At 36.8% G+C, this 16,062-nt stretch overlaps 1 protein-coding gene across 1 annotated transcript in view; it reads right to left on the minus strand.

The window, feature by feature from the left end:
* The window catches only part of GCC2 (GRIP and coiled-coil domain containing 2), a 29,513-nt gene extending 21,445 nt beyond the window's left edge, over positions 1 to 8,068 (minus strand). The window contains exons 1-5 of the mRNA XM_081947086.1: positions 7,919 to 8,068; positions 5,011 to 5,073; positions 3,162 to 3,246; positions 2,833 to 2,900; positions 1,486 to 1,590 (exon numbers count right to left, since the gene is read on the minus strand). Coding sequence (XP_081803212.1) covers positions 1,486 to 1,590; positions 2,833 to 2,900; positions 3,162 to 3,246; positions 5,011 to 5,073; positions 7,919 to 7,924 — 327 coding nt within the window. The 5' untranslated portion in view covers positions 7,925 to 8,068. The remainder of the gene's footprint in view (positions 1 to 1,485; positions 1,591 to 2,832; positions 2,901 to 3,161; positions 3,247 to 5,010; positions 5,074 to 7,918) is intronic.
* Between the last annotated feature and the right edge of the window lie 7,994 nt (positions 8,069 to 16,062).

A 16,062-nucleotide genomic window follows, 5' to 3' on the forward strand; every position in this document is an offset into this window, starting at 1 on the left:
TGTCAGCTGGTCAGCGTGCACAAACAGCCTCCCCCTGCTCCCCCGGAGGCCCTCCGGAGGTTTCAGGAGCTTCCCTGAAGCCTCTGAGTGCAAAGAAATGGCCTATGGGCAAACTGGAACTTCAGGAACGGACTTGTGGTTTGTTCATAGGGCCAGTTTAAGCCCTCCGGAGCCTTCAGGGGCCTTCTGGAGGTTTTCCTGAAACTGGCCCTACGAGTGACTTCCGGTTTGCTTGTAGGGTCCTTTTTTGTCCTCTGGAGTCTTCAGGGAAGCCTCCGGAAGTCTCTGGAGGAATAAAACCGGCCCTACGAGCAAACGGAAGTCTGTTCCCAAATTTCCGGTTTGCCCGTAGGGCTGGTTTTTTGCGCTCTGAAGGCTTCAGGGAAGGTCCTGAAACCTCTGGATGGCCTCTGGGGTGGGGGGGGGAGGATGTTTTCGCCCTCCCCAGGCTCCTCTAAAGCCTCTGGAACCTGGTGGGGGGGGGGAAGCATGCAAAAAATTGGGGTTGCGCCTGTCATGCACCCATGCGCACTGGGGGTGTTTGCTCATTGCATTGGGGGTGTAGCACGCCCACACATGACCCCCCGCGCTTCCCCCCGAATAAAGGTTCGCCATCACTGACTTAGAGCAATGATTTTTCTGATAAGGGGAAAATGTACATTTCATTTAGCAAGACGGGATTTCTAAATACAACTTAATATACTATAGAGTCCGTAAATAATATAAAATTAATTGACTTAGTTCCTTTCCAATTTATTCCATTTGTAAAACTGAACGTGAAATGTATATAGCAATAAACTTTATGTCTGATGATAAATATAATATGTGTCAGAGAAATGAGTATCAGATTAAATCCTAAATTATTTTTGAAAGTATTTCACATACTTTTTCCAAAACAGAGAGATCAGAGAACAGTAAAATGTTTAACAAAGTAGAAGAATAATGCAAATTTAGAATAAAAATTTAGAACTTCTATATTTTTATAGTATCTGAATGCCCCATATGTAGAGTATAACATTTTCACTCAACATGTATCTGTGCATTAGTGTTTAGTTTTGTTTTTCTCTGTCATTAAAATATTTTTGATCACACTAAGATTTTACAATGGCACAGTGTTGACCCACATTACAGGACTGGAATAATGTAGTTTCCCAATCGTGACATTAAGATGTGGACTTTGACTCCCAGAATTTCCTGGCCACCAGGATAGTGGCTGGCTGGGGAATTCTGGGATTTGAGGTCCACACATCTTAAGTGGCCAAGATTGAGAAACACTATCCTATAAACAGATTTCAATGAACATTACACGCTTGTGTGGTTCATTCCTAGCATCTGTACTTGCCTGTTTGCAAGAGAAAATTGGGCAGTTCATATTAACCAGAATTAGAAGCCAAAAAGCTTAAAGGAAAGGGTTTTCTGTGACTCAACTCTATTTAATAAACTATGTTTTAATGTCAACAATGATCAAATCTTCTTATGGAATACCTCTGCTTCTTGCTGCTTTTTCACATGGTCTTTTTTCAGAGCTACACACTGCTGCTGGGCTTCTGCTTTTTCCAAAAGAACCACATTCAGTTTCTCTGTAAGTGCCTAGTTTTGAGAAGAGAGAAAAAAATTGTAATTATCTTTCAAAAGCAGAGATACATTAACTTTATTAAAAACACACACGCACACAAACACAGCATTTTCTCTAAGTTGTCTTTTTTCTTTGCCAGAGACAATACTAGAACCACTCTCATCACCTGGAGTTATTGCTTGCTTTGACATAACACCCAGAAGTCTGAGGGGGGTGGAAAGGAAGTTATTCATCATGTGTTCTCTTATGTGAAAGTTATTCAAAAATATTTGTTTCCATGTTAATTATGTCAATGATCTTTCAGTGAAATTCATCTGTAAACATTCTTCACAAATAAATGACATCTTAACAGGGGAAGGAAAATAATCCGGTCATTACCATTAAAATGAAAAAAATTAACAAAAACACAACTTATCAACACATATCCTACAGTCAATTTTGGTTATAGAAGGTATTCATCATTAATCCCAAAATATAGAGTAAACTTTGTTCATCAATAAACATCAGGCCTACTCTATCATATTAATTTAGGAGAGAGGTGACAAAAGAAAGGAATGATAAAAGTACTTACATTTTTATGATTAGCCCTATTAGGAGACTATGGTTTCACTTGTGTTTTTCAATTAGTGCAATTTTTAATCCTACCTGAGTCTTAAATTGCAGTCCATGTGAGCCAAGCAAACCATGGTTAATTAAACCATGTTTTAGTAAACCTTTTTCATTTTAGAGTTTGAATGCAAAATTGAACTGAGGTTAAAAGAAAATGGAAAACAGTTTTTTGTAGCTACAATGAGGAGGGGAGAGGAAGATGAGTATGAGCCTAAGTTTCTGCATATAGTATTCAATTATAATATAGTATTTCATCGAAAAGTTGCCATTACATCTTAAAGTAGGTAACACCTTCTTATGAGTTGTAGGGTGAGTTGAATAATCGCAGCTAACAATTCCTTTCACTATTTCAATTTTACTTTAAAAAATAATTACATTTTTATACCAGACATAAACAGTATTCAATTCCAAGAACACAGAAGCAGCTAAAAAGCAATTCCTGTGAAGTAAAATTCAATTTAAAAGTTATTCACAATCAACCAGCAGTCTGTATTTTATTTTATCTCTAGGTAAATGATGCAAAAGACATAAAGAGCAATGTGAGCTACATAACACAAGCCATTATCATTCCCACTGGACCAAACAATGAATTTCTTGGGAATTAAACATTATTGCACCATATGTTATGCATTATTATGGATTCATACCTGAATAATATCATCAGTTCCTCCAGCCACAGATGTTGTTTTTAGTTTCTCAATTTCCTTTTCTAATTCTAGAGAAAATTATTATTTGAGTATGAATCAGTATCTTGTGATATTTATATCTTATTTTTACACAATACCAAAATATAATCTATATAACCTGTAGAGTTCAGCATTATTAACAGGAACATGTCTAATCAGGAAGCTTCATATCATGCAAGTTATGGGCAGGAGGGTGGGGAGAGAATATAGAGGAAGGATTTGCTAAATTTCTCCAGAGTATCCTGCTATATAGCTTTTAAATAAATTTAAATACGTTTCTGTAAAGATACCTGCACATCTGGATTTCACTTTCTGTAAAAGCATCATTTGCTTCTTTGAAAATTTGATAAGATCTTCTCTTGCTAATGTGTCCAGCTGTAAAATCCATAAACGCAAATTAAAATGGATGCATATTCAAATTTCATTTAATCATACAGATAATCATACAGAACATATTTGGTTCTGCTCTTCAACCAATATATTACTACAGATGGCTGTTGACTTCAGGACTCATAAGAAAACATTATAATGTATGATGTAATCTTTTTGGTTTAATATCATTGTAAAAGACGTTCCAATAGACCTACAAAATGAGATCAACCGTTCAGAACAATAATACTTAAAGCACTTACGTCTTCCAAAATTACAACAGACCTCCATATTCCTTCATGATATATTTCAAAATATTACTTTGGCCAATTAAATAAAGCAAGATAGCTTGAAGAGCTACATTAATACTGTTCTACGGGTCCAGTAGAATAAAACCTTCAGCTTCCAAATCATTACTAAACTACAACAGACAATATTGAGGGGTACTAAATGTTTCAATAACAAAATTCCTGATCCAGAAAAGAAACCCTTTGAGGGTTTTGATCTTACAGACTGAAGAATAATATACCGTTTCCCTGAAAATAAGACCTCCCTGGATAATAAGCCCAATCACCCTTCTTAGCGCATGCGCTAAAATAAGCCCTCCCCGAAAATATTGCAACACAGCAGCAGCCATGAGGTGACCACGCTCGCCGCCTCCTGCACCTCAAAAATAAGACCTCCCTGAAAATAAAGCCAAGCGCTTATTTCGGGAGTCAAAATAAAATAAGACCCTGGCTTATTTTCAGGGAAGCACGGTACCTGAATAATTGGACAACATTGATTTCCAACTGAAATTTCTGCAGTTTATCACGTTGGTTAAGATTAAGATTTATTTAAGGACTTAGTAAATAAAACTATCCTCAGATATTTATAATTCTTTGATTTTCCAATCCAATTACACAAAGAAGGAAGTTTAAAAAGAATATCGGAACATTGCAAAAGCTATATTTTATTTTAAAAAGATTATTGCATGAAAGACCAATTAAAAATAGCATTTTAATTATTTTCCTGGTATGATTGGAAGATGTTTCCGCTAAAAACTATATCTATTATTTCTTGCCAAATAAAAAATAAATAAAGAATGGCAATGGCTTTGTATTTATATTTAAAACAAAGTTAATGTTTATATTTGAAAATGAACCAATTTATTAAATTAGACCACTTGCAATACTGTATCTCATTCTGGGCACCACTGTTAAAAAACCACAGTGACAAATCAGAGGAGATTCAGGGGATTACTACCAGTGGGGACTTGTTATTATAATAAAATAAAGCCATATAATGTTCAAAGAATCTGGGTATGTTCAACTTACAGAAGAAACAACTAATAGATGATGGCAGTCTTTAAAAAAATCTGAAGGCTTGTCATATAGAAAAGAGAGAAAAATTATTATTGATTGCCACAGAGGTCAGGTCCAACTAGTTAAAACTACAAGGGAGCAGGTTGTGATTAGACATCAGGACAAATTTCCAGCCAGTGAAATAGGCTCTGATATGAAATGATAAATTCTCCTTTATTCGAGGTTTTTAAGCAGAGGCTGAATAGTCACCCATTGAATCCCAGAGTGGGGTGGTAGTAGCAATCTAGATCAGTGTTCCTCATTTTCAGCAACTTTGAATTGACTTTAACTACAGCCTTCTCCAGCCAGCAGGTTGAAATCCATATATTTTAAAGTTAGTGAAGCTGAGAAACATTCATCCAGATGACCCTGATAGCAACTTCCAACTCTGATTATAAAGGTGTCAGAAAAGTTTGTAGAAATATACCTTTGACTTCCCTGATGTGGCTGAAGGAGGAGAAGCTGCCATTTCTTGTTCATTATCTTGCAGCTAAGCAGAAATAAAGTTTTATATTGAAAAAAGCATGAAATATCAGAGTTTTATATTATCATAGCTATCATTTTTGTCAAAAAAGCAGTTTACAAAAAGAAATAGCATTTAAATAATTCCATTATTAAACCAGTTCAAAGAATAATTGACATTTTAAAATTACCGAATGGAATCTTAACAATTCTGCATTATATTTACCCTAAAATATTCAGTTAAATGTTACATAATACTTTTAAAAATTTGACTAGGAAGAGGTGAATGCAGGATCTGTTTGTTAGTTATTAAATTAGGTGTGTCTTTTTCTTGCTGTTGCAAGATTTCTGCTTTAATGACAGAAGGGAAGGGGTGCTGTGGGCCAGTCTGATACAGTGATTGGGCCATCAGACTAAAAACCAGGAGGCTAGAATTCTATTTCTACCTTATACAAAAAGCTATTGGATTACTTTAATCTAGCCATTCTCTCTCAGTGGCAAAACCACTTTAAAAAATGTTACCCAAAAAACTGTAGGGACTCCATGAGGTCATCAGGAATTAAGACTAAGTTGAAGGCACAAATTTCTTTTTGTGGAAAAGCATTAGACCTATTTGCAGGCTTTCAAAGCAGCCTTACACTCTCAGAAAAAGATAGACTGTTAAATGATACACAAGCATGTGCTGCATTTATGCTCTAACATATTGCAAAGTACCTTTCCCACATCTTATCAAAAGCACTGCAAAGTCCTACTGTACATAGTTTACCCTGGGAAGAAAAAATTGCAAACTGTGTATACTGATGTTCAGTTAGAAAACCAATCACCTCCTATGGATTTGGTAAAAAGAAAACTGTATTTGGATGCTGTGAGAAACGAAAGTGTATTACAATACAGAACATTATACCTAGGCTCATCTACTTCTTATCTTTCTCTGGGATAGCTATGAGGAGAAAATATCATTTTTTCTTTTGTTGTTTTAAATTACAACAACAAATTCTGTTGTTTCATAACCCACAATTTGAATGGGCCATAGTTAACATTAACCAGAGTTGTCACACCTAGATGATATGGTAACTTAATAAAAAAAATTGGGCAAGGGAATGTGAAACTTTTTTTTCAACTATGACAAATTGTAAAGGGTACACACTAAACTAATTCCTTTCGTGATATGCTATGATATACTATAGTGCCCACATAACTGGGTGATATTTGAACACCATAGCATCTCATTGTAAAAGCTCTGAATTACTTATATTAACATTACAACACTGAAAGATAAAAGCGAATCTTAAATTATCCTACAGAATAAAAGCATCAGTCTCTCAGCACCACCTTCTGGTAGAAAATCTGTAGCTCAAGACAAGAATGTTTACTAATAAACCAACATATTTCTGGAATGTATTGCTTGTAGGTATGGCAAGGAAAGTTTAGTTCAACTTTCTCCCTATGACATTTAGAATTATTTTTTCCTGTATTTTTGTCAATACTCTTTTGTAGATCATTTAATACAAATAAATCAGGAGTTATCAGGACCAAATCTGATGACAACCAATTTTTAAAAATTGGTCTTGTTTCAATGCAATACACTGACACACAAAAGCTTAGAACATAAACTTATTGCAAAGACAGTTAACAAACTGTTGGAAGTACTGAGGAAATTATATTCAGCATTCAGAGCACATTATAACGTCTCAAACTTTTTTTTTTGATGTGTGTGTGTCCCGATTAGCCTTTTAATAAGCCACCACACTGCTTCGTTTAGTGGCGTGATGGGGGAAGAGTCCAGACATTACCATATTTACTTGAATGCATGTTCTGTACTACTGGCTTTCCTTTCCACAAATCTATTACTTAAAGATTAAAAGCGAAAGATAATTGCAAGGTGCTAAAATAGAATAGAGTTGGAAGGGACCTTGGAGGTCTTCTAGTCAGGAAACCCTATAGCATTTCAGACAAATGGTTGTCCAATCTCTTCTTAAAAACTTCCAGTGTTGGGGCATTCACAACTTCTGGAGGCAAGTTGTTCCACTGATTAATTGTTTTGTCAGGAAATTTCTCTCTAAGTTGCTTCTCTCCTTGATTAGTTTCCATCCATTGCTTCTTGTTCTACCCTGCTGTTTGATTATACTACCCAGAGTTCATTATTTGTCAAAATCAGAGAGGGCTTATAGTACATTACACTAAATCAGTTTACTGAACAAACCACAAGTTCACAAGACGTGAAGCCAAAATCGAACAACAGACCGTGCCCACATTTCAAAAAGTTGTGGTTTTCTACTGTGAATCTGAAGGAAGTGAGAAAACCCAACATGTAAGCAACTTAAGTAAAGTTTTGGTTGCAGCCAAAAGAGTCCTTTATTGCTTCCTTCTTAAGCACTGCGCCCTCCTTGATCTCGGTCTGAACCAGGAAAGCTTCACTTGTTGGGGCTGCCAGGTTGCTGCTAAAGTCATAGGTAGGCAAGACCAAAGACGATTCGGCACCATCCACAATGCAACACGCACACACACACACACACACACAAAATATCGGGCTGTGGTGAATAGGACCCTAAAAGAATTTTAGCCTCTCGGGTCAATCACTTTGGCGGTGTTTCCAGAGGGCTTGTGAAAAGCGGACAGAGGCCACGGGTTCGGGTCGGTCCAGAATACACCATCCAGCCACTCCGAGCATCACTCAACGGCATTTTTTTATCGCCCCCTCACCCAGAAAAACGCCCCCCCCGCCCACTAACGGCGGGGACGGATGCCTTTTTACAGCCGGAGGGAAAGCGAACCGGGAAAAGCCAACCTCGTGGGTCGCAGGCGAGCGAAACCGGGCAGGCTCAGTTCCTCAGGCGGCGCCTCCCGCCCACTCCCTCCCCCCCGCCGGTTACCTCCATGGCAGCGCTGATTCCGGCTGAGTTGGGGGAAGCGGAGATCGCCTTCACGCCAGCCCTTGAGCCACTTCCGCCTTCGTCACCGTTCGTCCGCGCGCCCTCCGCTGACGTCAGCGAAACCGCCGCGAGCGCGGCCCAAGCGGAGTTCGAGCGAGGGCCGGAAACGTCCAAGCGGCCGCTAGATGGTAGCAGGGAGTGTTCTGCGAGCGCTTTGTGGCCCCCTAGCGGCCGACTGATTCTTGCCGCCCGGATCTACTGTTATAATTTTAAGCGCTTGCTTAGAAGTTTCGAATTTTAGGGCCTCGAATTGCCATGGCAACGGGCAGGCTTCCTTACCTGTTTCTGGTCTCGCTCTGTGTGTACAGTAGGCGTTGGCCTTCGATTGCCTTCTCTGGCATCTCCATAGTTAGAGATGGTTCGGCGGCGGCGGAGTATATCCCCGCGACCACCAAGATCCCTGCATAAAATAAGTGCTTTTATATTACCCTTAAAGACTTTGCAGCGCTGGGCTTCAATTTATAACTTCCTTGGAAGCAGCAGGGGGCAGCACTTAGCCCACTTTGACAGAGGGTGAAGAGCTAAGCAGGCTTGACCCTAGTTAATAATTGGATGGAAGAATAGCAGAGCTCCCAGTGCTGTTGATTAGATTGGAAAGATTAAAAAAAAACATTTTGGAAGGAAGCCAACAAAAGCAGGATGTCAGGAAAATTGCATACTGCATAGATGGAATCTTTAGGTTGCAGAGTTACCATGAAGACTTAATTTATGTTTAGCCCTTGAGACTTGAATATAAATAAGTTACAAACTTGAACAGTATGGATCATATACTGTACTCCCGGCTGAGTGTGCAAGTTGTCACTACAATGAAACCAAATGAAATGTATGTTGCTGTACAAAGATATAAGCTAACATGCTTATCCACATGGTCTGCCAAACTAAAAGGCAATGGGGAAAATAACTGAGGTCAGGCAAAGGCAATTGAATTATCAAGTGGGCTAATTTTCTCCCATGTAAGATTTTTGAAAAAGAAAAGGAGGTAATCTACTTCCTATTAAATTCCCATTCTAAGCATACCCACTCTGAAGTAATTTGTATTGATTTTAGATAATGATTGCATACAAAATAGGAAACTCTTGTTCCTTTCCGGTTAATGATTATCGTTTTATTTGCAAAAGTATGCCAAAATTTATTTTCCTTCAGTAACCACAGGTTAGTCGTAATATGGCCAAATTTTGTCTCCTTCTACATCCTACATAAAGCATCCTTGCTAAAGGATAGAGTGCTTTAGATGAAGGTTTATTTGCAACTATCTTCTAGTAAACATGGATTTTACTAGTTTCAGGGCAAGAATGTTTTCAATTTGTAATCCTCCCATATTTCTGAGTTCCCTTTCATCCTTTTTGTTTAAAAATGAAATATGTCAAAGAAAACAACATCTGTTTGATTGGTAGCACTAAAAGTGGCCTAGAAACACCTATATAGCCTGAGAAAGTTAACAATAGATACAGATTTTTATTGTCTGATTATTAAGTGCTACATACAAGAATTGATACTAATGTGAAACAAATAAAAAGTATTTTAAACTATGTTGAAGTCTTATTGGTACTTTTTATGCAGTTCAACAATATAAACCAGAAGATTAATATACTAGAAACAGCTGCATATAACTTTCTGAACAATTTCATATCTGAAGGTGAACCATGGAAGTAAAATGTGATTACCCACAGAGATACAAGTAAAAAAAAAAAACCCCACCATGAGCAAAAATATGAAGGCTTCATTTAAATGCTTCAAAGTTAGTGATAGACTTTTCTGGCTGAAGTTTAAGAAACTTTTTCATTGCAGGGAAGTTTTGAAGGATATGGAACACTAATAACATGAAGGATTGATATCCCAAGATGGTGATTGTAATAATAAACAATAAATCAATACATTTATTTATTAATTAAATATTAATAAATTAATTAAGCTATGCATATGACTGTATACTGACTGTATAATTATATATCCTATCAAGAATCATGTAAGGGCAATATACAGCATTTGGCAGGACATAGCTATAGTGATTTTACTTGAAAATCCTTGTGCACAGACCAAGTTGTCTGTGGTTCTGAAAACAAGAAAAAAGCTAGGAAAAGCTGTAACCCCCCAAAATCCTCAAGTTTACACCTGAGACCTGATGTTTTAAGACTTGATGATGTAATCTGCATTACAATGTCATACCACAAATGATACAAATTATATAACTGGTGTTAATTTATGCAATGATGTTATTACAATATAGATGTTATTCCTTTCCTTCAGGCCCCAGATGCTCAAATGATCCCGAATGTTCCAGAAAACATAATCAAATAGAAGTTGCCATGTGTCTATGGAGATTCTCAGTCTTCCAGGCCATGGTTGTCCCAAAGGAGCTGAAGATAAGAAGCGAAACATCTTCAAAGAAAAACCAGAAAGTCCAGTTGTCTCTTGAAAAAGCACCTTTGGGAGAAGTTGCCATAGTGTATTGTCAGATTCTCATGGGACAAACCTACATATGCTTGCTTACACGTTTCTAACACATGCAATATTTATTATGCACTTTTATTATTTGTATAAATAACTCAAGAATGAATGTTTCTTAGTAAGCTATGAATGCAAATTTAGTAAATCTTAAATTTTAGCTGCTTGCCAATGATGTAGCTTATATGCTCAGAAGAAGCCAAAAGTCACCTATGCGCTCCAACTAATTTGGCATCACACTGAAAGCAATTATAGAAATATACCTCCTAAGAGTGGCCAAGCTTTCAACCAGCTATGCCAATTTTACTGAAACACATTAAAGCTTCTGATGACTAAAAGTAAGCCCAGTCAATGGGAATTCTTCAGCTTTATAATAACTTTGCTATCTGAGAAAAGCAGGTTGAACAATAACAGTTACCATTAATAATATTTTAAAACAGTTTTTAAACCAGGACAGGGCAAGGAGGATGAGAAGGGTGATAGATGTGTGCATTGATGCAAATTGCTTCCTGGGCTTGTCTCTAGGATGTGCACATCAATGTATGAACATCCTCTTTGTGTTCAGTTACCATGACTGTATTGTGTTCAGCTAAGAGAGGACTAGTAAAACAGACTGAGATGACCAATGCAGAAAGAATATCTGAATGCATTTCATGATGAGTTCCTTTCAATGCAGCATCTCACAAGAAAATAGTTACCTGTCTATCATGTTTCAGTTCCACAAGCAATAAAGGATGGAAAAACAATTAACATAATGTGAGAGACCTCTTATGTCTGGGCATTTAGACTGGCTAGTGTTTTGTCTGGTATCATATCTACTCTAAGTAAAATAGCTGCGTGTTTCCAGAGAGCCTGAAAGGATATGTATGTGTGTCAAAAAAAAAAAAAATGTCCAGCTCTGCCCCTTTCTATGAACATTGTGCACATAATGCATGTGAAAAGACCCAGAGGCTTTGATTGTGGGGTTATGGTACCATCTTGATTATACCATACCCGCTGAGTCTCCTTCTAGTTTCTTCCCCAACTTATTAATTTACACCTTTTCTCCCAAAAGGATGGAGGAACCAACTGGACAGGAAGATGTGTTTTCAATTTCTTGGTGAAGGCATAGTTTCAGCTTTATCCAGGCCTATGAACAAATCCCATTTTATTCGAAAACATCCTTTAGCTTCTTTAATGTTGTTTTGTGAAGCTCTGAACTAGACTTCCCAAACCTCATGTACATTGCCAATGTGTTGCTACAGGTTGTCCTACATTGAAATTACACTGATCTTTATGCCCTTCCCATGATCTTCGTAGCAACTATAAATATTGCTTTCTATTTCCATCTAACCTTGGAACATCCAAGCTCATTTTATCTGTTGGGTAAATTTGTTCAGCATTCCCACCTTCCCATGTTTATAGTTTTAATCTATTTATATTTTTATCCTTCTGGATATTATATTTTAAAATCAGTTTGATCTTTGAACAAAACTTTTATGGTGAAAACGGGGAGTTACTTATGGCCTTAGCTTTTGTCAGCTAGGAGCCTCAGAGGTTGTGTGACAAAAGAACTGACTGCCATTTCTTATGAATATTTTTGTCACTTGATATACCCTAAAATTGTTGCTTTTTTAACAGCATGGTCAAAATTATTTAACATAGCTTTGCTTGTACTTGTTGATTACCTAAAATGGAGCCAGAATAGAGCTGGTGCTTCCATCCTTGGATTCCTTTGTCCCAAAATATTTTCATGGGCAGATTCAGACATTGGAAATTGAGAGATTTCTGGATTATTTTTACACTTCCCCAATCAGGAGTGAAGAGCAACTTAGGGAGGAGGATTTCTCTCAGAATCAAAGCGCCTGCTCAAAGACCAGCCAGCTTTGCACTAGCAAACTATCTTATATGCTAGTGTGTCCTATCCAGGATCACTCATGGCCTTATTTCTCATGGTTTGCCTGTTGGAAATGGCTCTAGCTTGGGATGACTTTGAAGTCCAATTGTAAGCTTCAGCTGGTTATGAATGCAGAGGTGTGAGTACTTTACACTGCATGCCTTCATGAGTCATTCACAAGCGGCACTGGAGTTCAAGGTGCTGGTAATCTATCTATATATAAACAGCTTTGGGTGTGTGTATGCTCCAGCATAACTCTGCAACGCCTTGAGCAATTTCAACCAAACTTGGCTCACAGATGACTTACTTTCTGGAAACAAATACTTTAGGGGGTAAGACACCCCTAAAACCCCTCGGGATGTGTGTTCTGTTAAGATACAGCCTGTTGTGCCTTAAAATGGATTCTACTGTACTGCCGTATAGTGGCTTCTATAGTACAGCTCAGTGGAGTTGCCATGGTAATGGCTTCACGGTTTGCACAAGGGGGCACCCTCTGATAAGGGGGAAAATCCTACATTAGAAATTATGTTTGGTACAGACATTTTCCCCCTATAAATAAATACCTGGGCAACGCTGGGTAGTTACCGTATTTTTCGGAGTATAAGACGCACCTTTTTCGCTTTCAAAAGAGAGTGAAAATCTGGGTGCATCTTATACTCCGAAAAATACAGTACCTATAAACCCCTTCACAGAATAGGAACCAGTTATTTGATGGATTATTTGTATCACTTATCCTTGAATGTACAGGGTTATATTTACAGATCTAGAAAGTGCAATTTCTCTGCAGTGGCACCTGCTCTTTGGAACGAAGCGCCCCCATTCTGGGAGTTCTGGATGGCCTTGAAAACAGACCTTGGGGTAGGGTGGATGAGACTCACTTATCTGTGATATCTTATACTTTGGTTAATTGTTTAGCTTGTCATCTTGTAATTATTTTGTAAATTTTCTGGTCTGATTTATTGTAGTTCATAGTTTTTGTATTGTTCTTTATTCTGTGAGACACCCAGAAGTGGTTGGAGTGAGAAGGCATCATGATCAAATTCATCCATCCATCCAGTCTGAAGCATTCTTCAATGTTGGTTTGATTTATTCTTCTCTGTACTTTTTAAAGCATATATTAACCTTTATGGAAGAACAAGGTAGGGATTTTAGCTAGATTGTCAAACGGCAAACATGAAGCAATAGAGGACAGACAATCTAAAAGTGCAATAAATATAATGGAAACAGAAGGTGAAGGAAAGAGTAATGAAATCTCCATTTCTTGATAAAAAGTTATGCCATTGACTGCACTGTTCTGCCAAGAAATTCTCATCTCATCCATGGAAAGCTTTTACTTTAATTAAATCTATTGATTTTTCAGTATTTAATGTGATTGACTATGATTAAAATTCATTAGTAGGCATTTTTTCATTCTAAATGTTATATTTAGACTTCCATTCCCTTAAAACCATTTAGAAAATATGACCTTAACTCCAACTTCTTTATATTTATTTACTAAATTAGCTGTACTAAAATATTTTAGGCTGGCTTTAAATATATAAATCTGAAAAAAGGAACTGGGAGTTTGTTCTTTTATTTTTCATATTCTCCCTTCAGTACAATATTACAACTGAATGAATTATATGGAACTGATTTATGCAAAATGTGGCACCATTGATGGATATGCCAGACAGACATCAAGTATTTTTTTTACTTGGTTCTAATTTTGTTTTGTTTACTATATTTCTTTTAATCTATATCTATGTCCCATTGGTAAGTGAAAATTATAAAAATCACATGCAGTTTTTGTTTATAGTCTTTTTAAAACAATGATTACACACTTAGAATATATTGAGATAGTAAATAGTGAACAATTTATACACCAAATTTATAAAGGCAGTGCTGACTCTGTTTAGCTTGTTAATTGATTTTTATTCTAATTTATGAGATAGTTGTATCTCTATAATCAAACAGATTGCAAAATTGTATTTCCAAAATGCAGTTGAATCTTTAATACAGTATTAAGATCAATATGAATCTAATGTCCTTTTCATCCCTTCATATCAGAAAGTATTATGTTAATGCAAGCTACAATCCAATATATCAGCTACTTACATATCCAGATGCAAGTCCATAAAATTCAGTGGGGCTTACTTTCTAATGCTGTACAGAAGTATATGCTTGCTTGTAAATAATTATTTTCAACTGCTATAATGTAAGGGCTAAATGACTTATTTACATGTTAACATATAGGTTTGTCAGTATTATGAGAAATTGCAGTTATGTAGTAGGCTCATCTGGTTATCAGAGGATGTTAAAACATTACAAATTGAATTCTCAAGCTTCTTGGTTCCTATGGCCAAGATTGTATAGTTTGGCAATGAATGTGTAATGTGATAACCATTTCTATTTTCACCCTTTCTCCATAAAGACACATATGGAATCATGTTTATTGTATTAGCCTCATGGTAGATCTTTGAAGCAGAGTGCTTACAGCACCCAGTGAGCTAAAATTTGGATGTCTTTTTTCAACAATGTGCAATTTAGAGTGGAAAAAGTAATAGATGAAGCTTCTTCTGACATGGGTTCAAATCCATTTTTAGCCATGAAATATATTTAGCCAGCTCACTGGCTTAATTGCCACACCCGATCCAGTGTCCTCTTATAGGAATAAAAATGACTGAGCCTACTATCTATGTTTAAAACAAAAAAGAAAAGAAAAGAAAAGAACCAAGAGTGTCACTGAACATTACAGAACGAAACAGAAAAGTCATAGAGTTGAACGAAAAAGCACTCGAAACTCCTTTCATATTTGGATTTTAAGTTAGACCCTCCATGCCTCATTGGGTCATTGTTCCAGAGAGATTTTCTTACCAGATTCTTTAATGCCTTCAAAAATGACAGAGCTTCTAATGTACTTCCTTCACTGGAAAAGTTAGGATACATTCAGAGAAGTATCTGCCTTGTTGAACTATATAAAACAATCAAACATCAGCACAGGAACTGTCTTGTGCTGTTTAGTATTGTGTCATAAACAGTCCCAAAGCTGCTTTTTCAAAAGGCAACTGTACTTTGTTTTTCTTGAAGATGTTTTGCTTCTCATCCAAGACGCTTCTTCAGAAGAACTGAAGAACCCTCTTGAATGAGAAGTGAAATGTCTTCAGGAAAAACAAAGTCTGGTTGCCTTTTGAAAAAGCATCTTTGGGACAACCATGACCTGGATGATTAAGACTCTCTATAAACATATGTCATAAACTGTTTAAATCTCGTTGAACTGTATAAAAGAGCTAAACTTCAAAACAGAAAATGCTTTATGACATTTTGTATGTCACTCACTGCTTTATGATAATGTTTATGTTTATAAAATGTTTTATAAAGTTTGTCAAATTTTAATTCCATGGGAGTCATGCGTCCCAGACCTTGGACATAATCTGCATGTTAGCCAAGGTATCTTGAGCCAAAATGGTTTGTCATATAGTGTACCATTTTTCCCAGTTAAAAGTTACAGGCATCACAGCTTTAGTAGTATATAGATACACTTTTTTCCATAGCCAAGGCAAATTTTGGCTCTCAACCATCAGTTGAGAGAGAGACTTTTTATTATGCTCAGCAGGAAACAAGACTTTGCTGCTTGCATGTAGCCTTCAATGTGCTAAAAAAATGGGAGGGGGTATTAAATGTGATAAACAAGCTAGCTGTTACACTTCTCTGGTTCCTTCTGATGCTATGTTCTTCTGCATTTCCTCTGGAAGACAAATGAATTACGATAGTTTGCCGGGCTCTT

This window comes from Natrix helvetica (assembly GCF_964273705.1).
Source record: "Natrix helvetica genome assembly, chromosome: 3".
Classification (NCBI taxonomy): domain Eukaryota; kingdom Metazoa; phylum Chordata; class Lepidosauria; order Squamata; family Natricidae; genus Natrix; species Natrix helvetica.